At 41.3% G+C, this 19,894-nt stretch overlaps 1 protein-coding gene across 1 annotated transcript in view; it reads left to right on the top strand.

The window, feature by feature from the left end:
• The window catches only part of LOC143041548 (allantoicase-like), a gene marked incomplete at its 5' end in the record, with an annotated part of 130,139 nt that overhangs the window by 28,491 nt on the left and 81,754 nt on the right, over nucleotides 1–19,894 (top strand). Inside the window, 1 exon segment of the mRNA XM_076213547.1 lies at nucleotides 10,341–10,429. Coding sequence (XP_076069662.1) covers nucleotides 10,341–10,429 — 89 coding nt within the window.

Genomic DNA, 19,894 nt, shown 5'->3' on the forward strand with positions numbered 1-19,894 from the left:
AGATTAGATTTGAGTAAAATTTTAAAGCAGTTATATCTTGTAGAAGATAGTATCAAGTTTACAGAAGAATATGAAACTAATAATGTGTTACCTTACCTTAATACCATTTTAATAAGAGACGGAAACAATATAAAGTTTAAAGGTTTTAGGAAAAAGACAAATAATAATGATTATGTACATTTTTACTATGCTACGGATAAGAAAACCAAAATGGAAATTGCCATAGGTTTTTATCTTCGAGGCTTGAGGATATGTTCAGAGGAATATTTGGATATTTTTATCATTTTATTACGCTCAAAGAGCGGCAAGCCTAGTACATATCAAATTAACTATTTACTTGAGCATCATGACTCACAGGACACGCTGTTCGACTGAGGGGGCAATTTGTAGACAAGTACAAATTTCCAGATGTTGGGACACAGTGGTGGAGGACATGGTGATACAATCAGGGGCAACAGCAGCATGTATAAAACAGCAGTGTTAATAATATCACAGTCAACAGTGTATACAAAACAAAAGTATGAACAATATTACAGTTATGATATAAGGGACACTGACATATTGAAACAGTCGTGGACAAGATCATACATCAGAATTATTACGTCGTTAACAACGATAGCTAGCATCCACCAAAGTGTGGGTGACGTTAGAGCAGTGTTTCTAAATGGTCGTCGGCAAGCAAGTATTTACATACATCAATGACAGACCCCCTATAGGGAATTAAATCTGTTAATGCAGGGCATTCAAGGCAATAATGCTGAAGGTTGTTTGCATTGGGCAAGTCACACAGTTTACAGGAAGAAAATTGAGTCATGTCTCTTGTCTCGCTCACCTGCCAAACTGGTCTGCAGCCTAATCTAAGTCGAGCAGATACCACATTATGTCTTCTAACTAAGAGTCCTCGGCGGCGATACTTGTGGGGGCGATTGTCAAAGTGATCATAGTGCTGAATGGTCACACTCGAAGGTCGCTCGATATTCCTCCGGTGAACGATAGGCAAATGAGCTGCAGCACGTATCTTGCGTCTGTAGAATGAGAGGGAACTAGGTGAAGCGTCAGCTGCAAGTGAGGACTGCTCGCAGGCTGCCTTGGCGAGTAGGTCCACCGTCTCGTTGCTAATTATTCCTACGTGAGAAGGGATTCACAGGAAGTGTATAACAAGGGAGTGCTCAAGGGCTGTGGCTAGCTGAAATAGAATGTGAGTTACTAGGTTTTGGGATTCTGATTTTTGGGAAGACAAGGCACGGAGAGCAGACTGAGAGTCACAGATAATCAGGACATTACTACCAATACGTAACAGTAGATTGACAGCATCCAGGAGTCCGTGGAGCCCGTTGGAAGTTGAGCTAAGAAAATCTGGTAGTCGGCATCCAGTCCAGCCTCCATGGGGTGGAGCCATACTAGGCGAGTAGATGGCACAGCCCGTGTTTCATTCCGGTTACAGCGACCCGTCTGTGTATATTGTATGGACAGCTGGGAGGGAAGAGGTCCCTTTGGCGATGGTTTCTAGAGCTAGTTGCTTCTGTAGTAGGGGCAGGTCACTCTTGCAGGTTGGTGTATAGGTGACAGCGGGGAGCGGAACCCTCCAGGGGTGAACAATTTCCTGTCTAGGAATATGAAATCCTATACTCCGTAGGTTTGTGCAAATGGCTCTAATAAGGGCGCAACCACCAGGTTGGAGTCGGGGCCGAGGTGCGGTAGGGTCGAGAGACGTTCTGATGACATTCGAGTAGTGGGGGGTAATCTGTGGGGTGTGTAAGCATTTAACAGTGAAATATGTTACGTTAGCGTGTATTCGTTCCGCCAGAGGGGATAGATGTAATTCCTGTAGCATATTGGCAACCCGAGTAGAGATTGGGCAACCCAGTATGAGCCGCATAGCTTTAAATTGAAACTTATCAAGGGGGTCCAATGATGATTTAGTTAATTGACATAAGGCAGGAGAGAGATAATCGATGACTGAGCGGATAAATGCCACGTATGTATTTCTTGCTACTGTTATGGAGATCCCAGCAGCGTTGTTGGTAAGCCACTGAAGGGGTGTAAGCGTTGTTGTAGTCGAGTCAATACGTCATTAACAAGTGGATGAATACGCTGCCGTACGGGGGTGGAGGGGGTGACGCGGACGGGCGCTCCCAGGTAGGTATACTGCGTGCAGAGTGGTATAACGCTGGTACTACTAGGAAAGCAAAGAGTGTTCGTGGCTTACGGGGAGAGAAGATCCTGCACTTTTACGGGGAGATAATGAGACCACATGAAGATGAGTGTTCACAAAACGAGTGGAGAAAGTGCTGAAGTTCTTCAGAGGAGGTTGAATGAATGCATATGTCGTCTGCATAACATGTAACTTGGGTACCTGGGACATCGGGGAATAGAGAAAGAAGGCGATGCATGAGGACATTGAATAAAATGGACTGAGGACACCTCCCTGTGGGGTGCCAAGGTAAAATCTCCTGGTGGCATTAATAGCCCCTTTAAAGAGTACACGAGACGACCTGTTGCTCAGGTATCCTTGCACCCATCTCAAGAGATTCCCCTTGATGCCAAAATTTACAAGCTGATCGAGGATGATGTTCTTGTTTGCAATGTCAAATGTGCTTTTAAGATCTAGAAAGACCACAATACTGGTAGGGGAGAGGCGGGTGTATAATTCAAAGAGACAGTTATGCGTGCTGCGGTGGGGCAGAAAGCCATAAAGCCTAGTGTAGAGTTTGTCGTGGAGGCGGAACATGAGGCGGTTGAGAAGAATACGCTCCAGCACTTTGCTGAAGCACAACGTGAGGGAAATGGGTCGGAATTTGTCGGAACCGGGTTTAAGAATGGGAACTATGAGACTAGTCGTCCAGGCTTGTGGAACATATCCATATCGTAGGCAGAGATTATAGAGACGGAGGAGGGGGTCACCTGGTACTTTCAGGAGAAGGCGGAGGACTGAGTATGTAATACCATCATCACCCGGAGCTGTCGGCCTATTACTGGCAAGAGCATGGCATAATTCGGCTTTATTTATGGGTATATTGTTCTCCTCATCTGATTCTAGCAGAGCTGCGGACAGACGAAGAGTGCGATGTATCGAATGAGTGGAGAGGGACTCCCTAATATGCGCTGGGAGATTACCGACACTGGATTGTTCAGACCAAGCCTCCATGAGGGCCTGTGCGTAATGAGATGGACTATGGTGAAGGTCAATTGGGGTCTTCTTTCGGATCACCTTGGTAATAAGTCTCCACATTGTTCCCACGCTCGTCTGTTGGTTGATGCCATTAGTGAATTCGTTCCAGGCGTCAGTGTGTGCACACTGTTGTATGGTTACCAAGGCAGAATTTTATTCTTGGTATTGTCGTTAAGTGTCGGAGTTGGAGATCTCTGATATGAAAGGTCGTCTACCTCTGCCTGTCTTTCTGCTACTAGTATACGGTCGTTGAGCATCCAAGGCTGCACTCTCGTCTGGCGTTTGATGTTTGGCCTCCGTGTATAACGATCGAAAAAGTTGTGTGTTCAGGTGACAAGATAGTTGTAAAGCTTTTCAGGAGATTCAACATTAAACTTGGGGAGGTGTGCAGATACGAAGGAGACGTAGTTGTGAGAATACTTTGGGGGGTTACTGATTCGCGTGCGTTGGTAAGCTGGAGTAGGCATCACTGGGACTGGAGTTTGCGTACTCGGAGCCAAGCGTTCTCGTTTAGCACATCCATGCCACACATTAACCCCGAGCATTTGGCACCGCGGGTATTTCCATTGAGATTTGTCTGGTGTAGGTGGTTTTGGTGAGTCTGTCGATGATGTCGAGGCAGAGGTAGGCTCCACGTAATTACAAGTCTGTTGATGGGCACCTTATTCTGTAGAAAGTGGCGTACAGAATATACTCCTGTTAGTTCCTTAGCTAAAGATGGATCAACATCAACAGGATATTGAGTGATGAGATATGTGGGGAACTTGCGCGGTCTATCTACAGAATCTTGTATATCAAAAGGTAACGACAAAATCTCCCCATCCTTGACCTCATCTATGATGTCCTGTCGTCGTCTCGATATGTAGACATAACTAGATGTGACAGCTGACATTTTGACCTTGGCTAGTTCTCGATTAAGACTGAACATTCTTACGACTTCGGAAAGCCATCGTAGTTTCTCATTAACTCCTGGGTTCCCTCTGAATAGCAGTTTGACATACTCAGAACGGGGGGCAAAGGCAAGGGAAGTAGGTGAAGGTGGGAAGGTGCATTCTGCGTAGCAGGTCGTGATGGAATGGGTGTAGTAGTGTCTCGTAGAGGCAGAGTCTTGTCACTCTTGGTGGCCTTGGCAGCGGGAGATGACACTTTGCTATTGGCATCGGAATCGTTATCCATGCGACACTTTGCGGAAGCATTGGTAAAGTCCATAGGCTGGGGGGATGGACTGACAGGTGCCATTTGTTGGTGATCGTGATAACCAAGACGAGGCCAGTTTTTCAGTGACAGGTCGTCATCATCGCTTAATGCAAGATCCGCCTCAATATTTGCAAGGAAGCCGGGACCTGTGTATTCCATTTTACGAGGCAAGTCTGCAGCGTTTGTAACTTGAGCAGTTTTACCAGGTGAGTGATGTAGCCATGATGTGGGTACTTGCGTCAAACACCTCGCACTGCGCATGCGCAGATGTGAGGAATTCGATCGGGGAGGCCCTTCCGAGTATAAATCACTATTTCGGCCAAGTTCCACAATAATCAAGTTCACTGATAACACTGCACGATGCACTGAGTTTTAACACGGCCTTCGGCCAACTCCGAATAATAGGAACACCGTATATCTTGCGAAAAACGGGGCTCACTAGCAGAGCATATCCAAGCAACCGCCACCTACCGTATCCAACCGTGAAGTCCCGCAGATAAGGCTGATGAAATATTATTGGGATGGTTTGAACACGTGGGAAGAATGAGTGAAGATATATTAGTAAAAGGAGTGTAGAAGGCAAAGGTAGATGAAGTGTTCTTGAGGGAATCATCTAGGATGAGATGGATGGATGGGGTGAAAGGGGTGTTGAGCAAGAGGGGAATGTCTGTAGAACAAAGAAGGGAGAAGGCAGGAGATAGTGGTGAGTGGAGAATGGCTGTGTATAGATGATACTGTGATGCAAGGAAAGGAGGAGACGGGGGATGGGGGGATAGGGAGTGGTGATGTGTGAATGATATTTTGATGCAGCCCAAAGGGATTTCTCCCCGTCTTCTTCTTCTTCTTCTTCTTCTTCTTCTTCTTCTTCTTCTTCTTCTTCTTCTTCTTCTTCTTCTTCTTCTTCTTCTTCTTCTTCTTCTTCTTCTTCTTCTTCTTCTTCTTCTTCTTCTTCTTCTTCTTCTTCTTCTTCTTCTTCTTCTTTTTTTTTCCATGAGGGGACGGAGAGGGGGAGGGGATCGCCGATCAAATGAAGCGTCATTGCCGCTGATGTCTTACTACATTGCTCCTGCCCCAAGGTAGTGCGTGCGATACAGGGATGACCCGTCATCCACGAAGAGCTAAGATGAGAGGGAGGAAAGTGTGGTGGATGGGAGTGGAATGGGTGGGAATGAAATGGGTGGGAGTGAGTACGTGCATTTTTACATGACTACCTCCTTGGTGAGGACTAATAGAATAGTAACTAAAGATGACTTAACTAATTGATGGTAGTTGCTCATCATCACCAAAAACACCTCTGTCAGGAGTAATTCCCAATACATAACAAGGTAAAAAAAAAAATAGGTGTTTATTCAAGTGATTTAACACGGAACTGTATTTCATTCAATTCCTTCGGCTGTAAATTTTGTCCATTCATTGACGATGCGATTGGCAAAATTGTTTCTTCCTAATTCTAGGGTAAATCTGCGCCCTAACAGCATGAGGTAATTATTTTTCTTTCTATTACTAATTAATGAGAAAATATTTTTAATTTTGATGTTATCAATTATCTTTGAAATGTTAAAGGCTTGTATCAAGTGCACGCAGAGGCTTCGTTTAATTGATTTATTAGATTATGATCAGTAGATACATTGGTTCCACCAACTACTCTATGGTCACGAGGTCTTTCTTACATTCAAGTTCTCAAGTAATGTATATAAATTTAGCACTTTTATTTTGATATCATTCAATTTAAATCCTCTCAAGTCCTTTTTCTTGGTGTATACCTATTGGAAACTTTTTGCTAATTACTTTGGTTTTAAGCTTCACACACTATAACATCCACTTTCAGTTTGGAGATTCCTTCTCTGTGTTTCAGCTTACCATTTATGAATCCTCTCAATTTCATTCCTTTCAAAGTACCTTTCTTCTCATATTTTAATTACATTATATTTATTTCTGTTTTTTTTTTGTGTTCTTATTTTGTCTTTATTGTTCTTCTCTTTCTCCGCCTTCCACTTACCTTACCGCTCTATTTTCTTTTTTTTGCTGCCTTTCATCTTCTGATAAACCAGTCCCTTTTTAAGATTCTCTTCCACTTATTCCTGCGAGTTGCAAAATTTTAGGATGATTCTTTATTTCTTCAGTATCCCCGAAAATTCCCAGTTCGTTTTTTCCAAACATGTTACAGTTCTGTTTAGTTTGAGCAAAGTTGGATCTACTATATACTAATTATCAAGGAAAACATTATCATTATTATCCATAGGCTGTTGATATTTTACGGACTCATTCACATCAGATTCCTATGACGGACGGGCTGAAACATGAGATCGGAATAAAAAGAGGACTTTGCTGAAAAAAAAAAAAAAAACACGGGGAAACGCACATTAGATCCAAATATAACGATATGGCGAGCCTGGTTAAAAAGAATACTCGCACAGCAAAACGTTGTTATGAAATTAAGGTTGCCAGACAAGCGAGATCAAACTCAAAGGGTTTCTTTCATCTCTACAGAAAAAAAAAAAAAAAAAGGATAGGCCCAATTCAAAATGACGAAAATGTCACGATAGAATCAAAGGAAAAATGAGTGAGGCATTTAACAAACATTTTCTCTCGGTGTTTTTTAAGAAGAGGTTAAGTAAGGTACATGACTGCGATCCGATTTTCAGTGGAGATGAAGAAAGTAGACTATCTAATATCAGCATTAGTAGTCAAGCAGATTGAAAGACTTAAAGCTACAAAATCCCCGGGTCCAGACGAAAAATTTGCGAGAGTGCTTAAAGAGTGTAAATTTGAAATCTGCGACCAGTTAACAGAAAAATCTAATTTTGATAAGTCGGTAGACACTGGTTTTGTGCCTAATGCTTTGGGGGGGAGGGGCAGGCAAACGTTGTTCCTGTTTTCAAAAAGGGAGATAAATCGTCTATATGCAACTACAGGCCAATCAGTAATAGTTAATAGACTCAGAGAACACATCGAGAGAAAATTTGATTCGTGACACACAGCATGGTTCCTCCAAGGGTAACTCATGTGTGACTAATCTATCTTTCTACACTAAGGTATATAAGGCGTCAGATAACAATGATAGTTACGTTGTTAGCAAAGCGTTCGACAAGGTGTCCCACCATAGACTACTAAATAAAATCAAAGCCCATGTCATAATGACATAGGAGGAAAAGTATTAGAATGGATTAGAGCCTGGATTAGTAACAGAAAACAGCGGGTCACCATAAATGGTGTAAAATCCAGGTGGAGTGTTTCTAGTGGGGTCCCCCATGGCTCGGTTTTGGGTCCTTTATTATTCATTATGAACATAAATGACTTGGACAATGGGAATAATAGTGATGTTAGTAAGTTTGCGGACAACACTAAAATACTATGCCTACTTAGGTCAGAAGACGACGCCGAGATTCTGCAGGATGATCATAACAAATTGTTCACATGGTCTGTGAAATGGCAAATGGACTTCAATATCTCAAAGTGCAGCGTGTTAAACGTAGGGCTACACAACCCCATAGATAGATATAACTTAGATAACACGTTTTTAGACAAAACAGAGTGCGAGAGAGATTTGGAAGTTCTAGTGAGTCCTGACCTTAAATCCAAGAAACTATGTATTAGTGCCAGGAATAAAACTAACAGAGCATTAGGTTTCATTGCTACGACGGTTACGAATAGAACTGTAGAGGTAATTATCAAACTCTAGCTTTAGTTATACCCATCCTTGACTATGCGGTACAGTTTTGGTATCCATCCTATAGAATGGACATCACTTCACTAGAATCAGTACAGAGGAGAATTAACAAAATGATACACAGGCTCAGGAATTTACCGTTCGAAGAGAGGCTTGGGCACCTTAACTTACACTCTCTGGAAATGCCCAGAGTGCGGGGTGATCTAATAGAGGTGTTTAAGTGGATCAAGTGAGTGAAGGACGCAAACAAGGTAACCATATTAAGACAACAAGGCAGGACTTGCAGTATTGGATTTAAACTGGACAAATTTAGATTTAAGAAGGAAATAGGCAAGAATTGGTTTCCTAATACGGTGGTCAACGAATGGAATAGACTGTTAGCTCCACTGCCACTACAGTTAGTCTTCCTTATGTACTTCAGCTTCGTCGTACTTCATCAATCTTCGTTGGAGATCGTCTTGTTCCACTCGTAGTATGAAGATTCCTCGGATTTATCACTCAGTCATGTAGTTTGCTGCATGCACTAGTCTTGTATTCTCTTCGGAGGAGTTCGTTTAATCACTTCGGAGGAGGTTCATCCCTAGCTGCCGCCACTGTTAGCTCATCTGCAACTAACACCTTAATCACTTATGTTATTCATCTGTAGGCCCCATGCCACTTCCTTCTCTTAAGTATGTTTCCAGCAAACCTTATATAACCAGTTATTAAAGTTTCTTGATGGGATGAATTAAAACGGAGATATATTTTTCTTTTTTTCCTCTTGAGTAATTACACTTGGTTATTCAAGCTACACCGAGGGACTCCCACTTGGGATCCTTGTACACCCACCAAGCCAAGTCTGCTTTGACGTCACTATTTAATTCATCCAATAACTTTGAACGTTACAAATAAGTGCCACCTTTAAGGGCGTGACTTTACCTCCGTGCACCAATAATTTCTCTCCTCCTCCACCCTTTTCTCCAATCAGAAAGATTGTTATACTGTCTTAAGCAATACTGTTTACTCAATCAATTCTGTCGCAAGCGGAACGTGGCTTAAATGTTTACATTTCGTCATATCATCACTTCTATCGATACCCTAGCCTATGTTTACAAAACATCGGACGGCAAGCGAGGCAAGCGAGAATATGCAATTCTGCAACTTCCTCTCGGCCACTGTTTCAAAACATCCAGGTAATAAATTTTAAATTCTTTTCCTCCCCTCTATCTACCTAAATGTCTACCACAATCTACCGGCCTCTTACAAGACTTAGTAACCTTGTAGTGAACGCTGAAACTATTAGTTGTTTTAAGAAACGGTTAGACAACTTTATGGATGAGGATGACAGATGTTAACGGACATGAAACTGACCAGTGTAGGTCTTATGGTCTCTTGTAGTCTCCTTCATTCTTATGTTCTTATGTATATTATTCCATAATTCTTCACTTCCACATGTTTTCCATTCCTCCCTATTCAACCCTTCTTTGGTAAAATATCCCATCTGTATAATGCCTCGCTGCATGTTCTTTTTTTTTGTGGCACAGTCTTCCCTACGGTTTCCCTCTATTATTATTCTTTCATTCATTAACTCGGTCTTACCTACTCCCGGTATCATCTCGTCCACTTTTATGATTTTATTCACTACTGTCACCACTCCTACTTTCTCTACCAACTGTAGTTTCCTTCACTCACTTGAACAAAAACATATTCACTAAGCTTGATCTCAACAGAACATAATATATGGACTTTTTCATTAGATAACCGTTGATTTTCAACATGACTAATATAATTCTGTATGCATTTGTGTCATTCACTTTGAAACTGTATTTTATTTCTTCTACTTTTTTCTTCTCTGAATTTTCTCTATACTACGGAATTTCATAATTATTTTTTGTGGCTTCACAAATATCAGAAGTATGTTAGTACTCTTTTAATTATCCAGAAAATAATGGGTGTTTGTCAGGTTAAAAGAATGGTAATTCTTAGTTTAGTGTCAGGCCTTAATGTAGCAGTGAATACGGGCCGCTGAAGAAAGGATATATATATTTTTTTGGCTTTAGACATGCCATGCATGATTGTTAGGTCTCCCGAATGTGTAATAACAGTAGCATCTAAGAACTACTTTGTTGATCAGTTGCCTCTAGATTCGACATTTAAAATTATATACACGACATAGTATATACAACTGCGTTTTTAAAACACTTTGTCTGGGATACAATGGTATATTATCTAAGAATATATACTACATACTATTACATAATACGTGTGATATATATGCATGTTTATATAAATGTATACATATATAAAAAATCCTTGTTTCAGAGGAAGCGCTTATTCCACCAAGGACGAGTAGGATGGGCTCTGAGGCATCGCAGGATGAAATAAATCAAGTTGCCAAACTGAATAGTGATGTAAGTACGCACGCATCAGATATTTCAAAAGAGACAGATTCACAGGAGAAACTGGAATAAAATTACTTAGTAAGGATTACAGTTAACTCTTGTTTATTACAGTTCAACCCCTTTGCTATCCAGGGGATGACACGGAAATAAGTAAAATAGCATGGTGGTAGCCAGAGGAAAATCAGAAATAATACCCGATATGGAAAGAATATGATTAAGCGAAATAGATTTTAACCCTAAAATAAGAATGAAATAGCCTGGTAACAGAAGGGGAAGGAATAACATGAGAAAATGAGAATGTATGGGAGGTGGTGAGAGAGAGAGGGATTAGGAGTAGAAGAAGAATGGGTGTGTTTCAAGAAGGATGTGACAAAGTGTGCAAAGATGGTATGTGGGACGAGGAGGATGGAAGGAAATAAAAATAATGGTGGTGAGTAGTGAGACGAAGAGGTGAAGGGGTAGTAGAAGAGAAAAAGTGAGCATACGTGGGTTGGTTGCAAAGCAGGATTAGAGAAGCATATGATGTGTTCAGGAGGAAGAGAGTAGGAACAAAACGTAAAGTGAAGGAAGCAAAGAGAAGAACAGATGTAAAATGGGTTAGGAGTATGTCATAAAGATTTGGAAAGAATAAGAAATAATGTTTTGAAAGGAAGTGAGGAGAGTGAGTGGGGGTGAGTCATCATCACCATCAATTCGGAGCCTAGGCCAAGGATCGCGTTGTTTCACTCACACGCCGGCGCCAGTTTTCACTGCCTTTCCGAGCAAGTTCTCATGCAGCCACTCTTCCCACTCCAAACAGCTCGAGACATATTTGATCAACTTGCTCCAGCCGTGAGTTCTGTGGGCGTCTCCTTCATCTCCTCCATCGAGGGTTGTCTCTTGTGGAGACAACCCTGTGAGTGGGATGAACATCAGGGAAACGTGCCACATACCCATATAGCCGGAGTTGACATTCACGAATTATGCTGGTAACTGACCTAGAATGAGTCTCACAGAACAATCTCTTGTTTGATACAAAGTTATTCTATCGATAGCCTATGATTCTATGATTCTATTGTGGCACTTGGTACCAAAGACATCGATACACCTCCTCAAGTCAATATTCATTGTCCATGTTTTACAGCCGTACAGCAGGACAAGGAGCATATGAATATCGACAACGTATATATTCTGGTTGAGTATGTCATTAGTACCATGGCTAATGCTAATCCTTCGAAGGACATCCTGACATGAGCTACCGTTGTTATGCACTACTCTAGCAAGTTATGTGAGTCTTTTTAAGACCTCATTGTCCTCGCCACATGCATTGACAGACTGAACTGTGTCATCCAGTAAGTCCCCAAACTCTTGGTCCAGGAGACCTGAAATCCAAATGGTCTTTACTCCCTGTACAGTGATTCAAGGGGTGCAACCAGGACCTCCAACGACTCCACAAGAAAGATAGCACCATCAGTAAAGACAAGGTAACTGACCTTTGTATTGTAAGTAGATGATCCACGGCAACATTAATCGACAACTCTGTCCAATGCCCAGTTCATGTATTATTTGATAAGTGTTGCCTCACTCCTAAATTAACAGGAAAGAAATTGGATATGCCTCCTCCACAATTTATGGCACTCTTTGTCCTAGAGTATAATTTAGACATTCTCGCAGGAATCCCACGGTCCCACAGACGATCATAGAGCACCTCATGATGCACTGAGTCAAACGCCTTCTTGAGATCAGCATAAGCTGCATGAAACTCCTGTTGAAATTCACGTCGGCAATCCAGAAGAATATGAATTGCTTGGATCTGACCAGCTGTTAACTTATCTGGCGTGAAACCAGAATGTTCAGGCCTCTGAAACTTTAGCAGATGTGAACGAACCCATGTCAGCAACAGAGTGGCAAGCACTTTACCTGGGACACTGGGCAGTGTAATACCGTGGTAATTATTGCAGTCCTCTCGGTCCTCTTTCCCCTTCCAGATAGGGACAACCAGACAGTTTTTCTAGTCAGACGGAATGGTAAAGGACTGCCGGTTAGTAGACATTACCACATGCAAACCACAGATTATGGTTTCACCTCCAGCTTTCAGCAACTCCGCACGAATGTTGCAGATGACAATTGACTTTCTACCCTTCAACTTATAGCCTCTTTGACCTATGTCAAAGAGGGTGGAGATTCGTCTATCGGTGGATTGGTAACCGCCACCCAAACATCATCGAGGGAAAACCGTCCGCTTGAAGGGTCACCCATAATCAAATGCTCAAAGTATTCGGCAAAGGGGCTATACCCCTCTACGCCTTACACTATCTCGCCATCAGCTGTTCTGATTGTGCTCCTCTCGTTTACGGATTTGGAGCGGAGTTTCTCCAGGGCTCGGTAAGCAGGCCTAAGGTAATGTATATTAAAACAGTCCTGGACATCCTGACTACCTTTCCTTATCTGTCTTTATGAGAGATATAGTCCGCCGTTTATGAGTCCTGTATTGGTCCAGGTCCCCAGCCATTCTGATAACAGGGCTCAACTGTAAACTCTGGAATGTCTCCGCGACACCACTCCACTCATTGACCTTGGGCGCTCTCCAACACACTCCTCGGCAGCTTTCAGAGTTTTGCGTTTAAAGGTGTCCCACAGTTCTTCAGAGCCCTCAAGAATGGCATGTATTTCAAACTAATTCAAGATTGCTACCGCATACTCCTGGGCACGTACATAATTCCTGAGCTTCTCCAGATGAAATCCAAGTGGGTTACATATCTGGATTCTACTGGCTTTGATACACAGTTTGAGTGTTACGACCATAAGTCTATGATCAGTCTCAAAGAATTCAGTACTCCGATAAACCATGTAGTTTTGTAGGATCTTCCAACGAGTACTAACAAGTGTGTGACCGATCTCCTTGTCCAATCTTCCGACAATACTATACCATGTCCATCGGTCTGGCTCTCCTCTCTGGAACCAGGAACCGCCATTCTTCAGCCTTCTGGACTTTGAAAAGTTGAGGAGAGAACTATTAATGTTCCTGGTTCCAGAATCATGGGGGAAATGCTTACTTCATAGCCAGCTTTGTCGGTGCCAGTCATTGAAATCGTCCAAAACAATAAGTGTGTCTCGTGGCAGGCACTGGTTAACCATAAATTCATGCTTATCATAGAAAATTCCTTCTCTTTAAGCTCATATGCCTTGATAGGAGCATATACTGCAATAAGAAAAATGAAGCCTAAGGTGTGCTTCAGCCTCACCAGCATCATACGCTCATCAACTGAAGTAACTTTTACAATGAAGTGCTGTAGTCAGCTACATATGCCTACATCTACTCCCGAAGAGGTGCGTCCCATATGTTCGATTCCACTAGAAATAGGTGTAACCACTATTGACTTGCCACTGCCTGGTCTTTCCACCCCTGGAAGAGCCACTGCGTATAACCTAACCTTTCTGAGCTCTGCCGTTATAAACAGTAGATGATTGTCCTGGGGGAGAGAAAGAATTTTTCATGTGCCCATCCTGGGCCTGGTTTAACATGTTTGTGTCTCAGTTTCAATACCCCGGCAACCCGGACAGTGGGCTTGGTAATTTTTACAGGGACAGGTTACAAGCCAGTCCCCACCATAGATGCCAAATATGGTTGCCATGTACATACAGTATGTCTGTGATTCGCCCTCCCACCCCACCACCCACTACCGAGCCCAACAAGGGTATACATATTAACTCAATGATCAGCGCCGAAGAGGTACAATCTCTACGTAGTAGAATTGTAGGCTTAGAGGAGACTCTTGAGGGCCTTATAAAAAAGAATCGAGTTTTTCGCTCAAAGGCCCAAAACACGGACGACAAACCATGTTTGGAGCCTGGATGGAAAATGGTGACAGGAAAACAGAGATGTGGTAAAAAGCCCTCACCAAGCCCGCTTGAACGCAGAAACTCTTTTCAAGCGCTCGCGGTTCTACAAGAAGAAGAAACGAAGAAGACACAAGAGAAGAAGGAAAGGGCAGTCGCTAGATCCCTATCCACTGGTAATATTTTGAAAGCAGGGGATAGCAAGGTGAGGTATTTAGATAGGGCCTTCAGCGACAAAGATATGAAGCATATGACCCAGGTGTGTTTCCCTGGGGCGGGGATAGGTGAAGTTAGGGACAGGATCGAAGAGTTTATAGTTGGAGGAAGTGAGAAACCCATTGTTTGCTTGGGTGCAGGAGGGAATGACATAGGTAAGTTAAGGAGTAAGGAATTATTTGCGCGGTTCCGGGATGTACAAGATAAGATTAGGGATAAGAGAGGGGTTCCTGTTGTGTGTGTAATCATTCTGAGGCGTAGAGTTGGAGACATGTGGCATCCCAGGGCTATTGCAATGAATTGTAAACTGGCAAATCATTGTAAGGCCAATGGATGGTCATTTATCGACAACTGGGATCGCTTTTACCGTAAGAATCACCTATATACAAGGGATGGGGTGCACTTGTCACCCAAAGAATTTCGGGGGGGGGGGTGTATCGGAATATAGTTTAGGTAATAGAAACAGCTCAGAGAGGGACTGTGAAAAGAATCATCTAATTGGGTGGAGGGAGGGTACACTAAATTTTTACTATACAAACAGCAGAAGCGTAGTAAATAAAACTTATATGCTGCGAGGTAAAGCATACACAGAGAGATTTGATATTATAGCTATTACTGAATCATGGATCAGTTTGAATAATAGACATTTTCTCCCGGAAATCGAGATAGAGGAATATAAGCTTTTTCACAAGGATAGGGTTGGCAGGAGTGGGGGAGGAGTAGCACTTTTCGTTAAAAATTCAATAAATTGTATTACCTACAACTCGATTAAGGAATCTATTTGGGTGGAGATTCTAGGCAAGAATAGGAAACTTATTATTGGCGTCCTATATAGACCTCCTAACCTCAGTATTGAGCAGACTGATCCCCTGATTCATGAAATTCGTAGGGCGTCCCAGTACAAAAATGTTGTGATAATGTGAGATTTTGATTATAGGCAGGACAATTTCCTAAAACAAATGGTTACCAATCCTACGAGGGGAGACAGTACTCTGGATTTACTTTTAACCAATAATGAACACTTAACGATAAACGTAAAAGTGGGAGATAGTCTAGGCTTTAGTGATCATCAAGAAATATGATTTAATATGATATGGAAAGAATTAGATAGTGCGAATAACGTTCTAGTACCGGAATTCAGGAGAGCCAATTTTGATAAGGACTGCGACGGAGTAAGATACACGGTCAGTCCAGACGTCATTAGCGCAGTCACGTGTCGGGTCACAGAGGGTAATATGCGCACCTTGGGTCAAGTCACTTACAAGCGCGAGATATGTATATATATATATATATATATATATATATATATATACATGTATATATATATACACACACATATATACATATATATATGTATATATATACACACACATATAATATATATATATATATATATATATACACTGAGTTAAACACCACAGTATTTTCACAATTATTTATCTTCTTCCTAATATTTTCAATTCTTCTCACTATAGTTCTAACTTTGGGAGGGTGATTGAAAATCAATTGTCCAAAGTTCTCCAATTTAATAACAAATTTGACGTTTCGACTTCAAGGAGTCATTTTCAAAATAATTACATTTATCACAACACAATTGTGATAAATATAATTATTTTGAAAATGACTCCATGAAGTCGAAACGTCGAATTTGTTATCAAAATGGAGAGCTTTGGACAATTGATTTTCGATCACCCTCCCAAAGTCAGAACTATAGTGAGAAAAATTGGAAATATTAAGAAGAAGATAAATAAATGTGAAAATGCTGTGGTGTTTAACTCAGTGTGTATCAAGGAGAACCAGCGCCCTAAGTATACGATATATATATATATATATATATATATAATATATATATATATATATATATATATATATATATATATATATATATGTGTGTGTGTGTGTGTGTGTGTGTGAGTGTGTATACATACACACACACACACACAAACACACACACGCATATACACACACATACACACACACAGCACACACACACACCACACACACACACACACACACACACACACACACACACACACACACACACACACACACACACACACACACACACACACACACACACACACACACACACACACACACACACACACACACACACACACACACACACACACACACACACACACACACACACACACACATCTTCGGATTGACGGCGAAGATTGGAACCCCGGAAAAACGCAACTTTCGTGGATTTCAGCGACGACATGTGTTATACTAGTAGGGAAGGGGAAAGCTCGTGGTGTAGTGGGCAGGTAAAAAAAGGCGAAGGGGAGGCATTATTGAAGAAAATGGAAGGAAATGAGGAAGGGGATGAACATGCCTCAAACGCCAGAAGGAGTGTAAACAACAAAGTGCAGACGACACAGCTGATGCCGAACAAATAAGGAAATTAAAAATAGGAATATAGATAAAAGCACATCAATGGAAAGTGCAGATAGATATTTCTATGGAAATGAACCTGACATAATGAGAATAATAGAGACAAAATTGAAAGGTCCATTACCACCCAACAGTGTGTAAGTAATTATTGAAAAACAGAGAAGTAAAACAAGGTGGTGGAGTTATGTTCCTGATGAAGGATATAAATGTGAGGAATGTTACATATGGAAAGAATAGAGTGAAGATGATTATGATGGACATAGTGGACAGGGACAAGAAGAGCAGGAAGTTTGTGGTAAATTATGTGCCTCCTAAAACGGTTTCGTGGGAAGAGAGAGAACACAAGAATGTGTTAGAAGACACAAGGATAACACTAAATAAGATAATGGAAGATGGAGGAAGAATAATTATAATGTGTAACTTTAATTGTAAAGAAATCTGCTGGGAAGAGATGACAGTGAAGGGGAAATGTACTACTTGATATTTTATAGAACATACAATGACACAATGGATACAAGAGAATACGAAGTATTGAAACGAGGAAGAAGCATCGAAACTAGACCTAATAATCACACCAGAACCTGAACAAGATTGAATATATGAGACCACTAAGTAAAAGTGATCACATATTGGTTAAACTGAAACTAAATGAAGAAAAATACATGGGAGAAAACGAACAATATAGAAAGGGAAGATTGATGTATGGAATTTTTTTTTTTATAAAATGAGAAAATATTTCCAAAAAGCAGATTGGCAAAGGATAAACAAGGAGGAAAGCAGTAGAAAAAAAATGGAAAATCTTGACAAAATATTATAAGGAAGATCATGTGTCACAAACTTGATGTGTTTCTATTCAAGACTAATAGATATAATACAAGAAAGAGATGGATGGGCTGATTGTACCTTTCTAGACCTGAAGAAAGCTTTTGATAAAGTGCCACACAAGAAATTGCCAAAGAAATTAGAAATTGCAGGAGGAATACAGGGCAAACTGCTGAAGTGGATGGTGATAAGTGACAAACACTCTAATTGGGATGAAGTGATTAGTGGAGTTCCACAAGGAACAGTTTTGGCCCCAATAATGTTTGCTATATATATATTAATGATATGGATAAAGGAATTGAAAGTTATATGAGCTTCTTTGCGGACGATGCAAAACTGTTGAAAAAAGTGAACACTGAAGAAGATTGTGAGTCGCTGCAGAGTGATCTCAATAAAGTATGGGAATGGAGTAGGAAGTGGGAGATGGAATTCAATATTAAGAAGTGTAGTATAATGGAATTTGGAAGAAGTAAAAAAAGAATAGTGGGATCATATAAACTGGGAGAGGAAGAAATAAAAAAAAGTGGAAAAGGAGACGGACCTGGGACCTGAAAAATATATAAAAAAAAATTGTAGAAACTTATAATTTAATAAGAACAATCAAAGTGGCATTTACATACCTGGACGAAGAAATGGTGAAGAAAATACTAGTCACTTTGATAAGACCAAGATTGGAGTATGCAGCGACGATGTGGTCACCAAGTACAAAAAAAAAATGTATAACAAAACTTGAAAGAAAACAAAGAGCAATTACGAAATTGGCACCAACACACTCAGAAATATCATATGAGGAGAGGCTGGCAAAGCTTGAACTACAGACATTGGAGCAAAGAAGAGAGAGAGGAGACTTCATAACTATTCATAGAATCGTGAAAGGCATGGAAATTATTGATATAAAGGATCTAATAAAATGGAATAGTAGAGATACAAGAGGACAAGGAAAGAAAGAAAAAAAAAAGTTATAGAAGAGACCTGAAAAAGAACAGCTTTCCCCACAGGATAACAGACGTATGGAACAAGTTTGACGAAAATGTGGTGTGTGCAAAAACGATACACGAATTTAAAAACAGTCTAGATAAAACGGGATATGGAGACGGGACACCACAAGCACGGCTCCCCTTCCCGTAAAATGCAACTAGATAAATACACACACAGACACAGACACACACACACACACACACACACACACACTCACACACACACACACACACACACACACACACACACACACACACACACACACACACACACACACACACACACACACACACACACACACACACGCACGCACACACACACACACACACACACACACACACACACACACACACACACACACACACACACACACACACACACATACACACACACACATACACACACACACACACACACACACATACATACATACACATATACAAACGCACGCACACACACACACACACACATACACACACACACACACACACACACACACACACACACACACCACACACACACACACACAACACACACACACACACACACACACACACACACACACACACACACACACACACACACACACACACACACACACACACACACACACACACACACACACACACACACACACACACACACACACACACACACACACACACACACACACACACACACACGTCTCGGTGGCGCATCGGTAAAGCGCTGGACTGTGAAGTACGATGGTGCTCGCAGTTACCCAGTTCGAATCCTGCCCAGGGCCGAAATTATTTCGGTATCGCTGTGCTTCGGGTCGTTACTCTGACTCTCGTGGGCGGGGAGTTGGGGGTGTGTGTGTGTGTGTGTGCAAGGTCATAGCATTACCCATAGATCGGACCTACGAGCTCTGAGCTCTCTTCCAGGAGGGAAATAGCTGTCGATCACGAGTCCAACACGTGATCCAAAGACCAAGTGAATACACACACACACCTACAGTATATATATACAGCTTTTCTGTACTATAAATTTCGTGGTTTAGTACGAAATAACACGAAATAACACGAAATATACCAGTAAAACGCGAAATAATATATAATATGTAGTGAAACTATTAATATTTTCATATACTGTATATGCATTCATTTGCACAGCTAATGATATTAATCTTATTACTACATTGTGATGGTAGATAGATGTTACATGTAAAAAATGGGACTGATTAATGTAAAAATTTAGTAACGTTGTTATCAATAGTTT

Source organism: Oratosquilla oratoria, chromosome 31 (assembly GCF_046742065.1).
Source record: "Oratosquilla oratoria isolate Oo_2021 chromosome 31, ASM4674206v1, whole genome shotgun sequence".
NCBI classification, from domain to species: Eukaryota; Metazoa; Arthropoda; class Malacostraca; order Stomatopoda; family Squillidae; genus Oratosquilla; species Oratosquilla oratoria.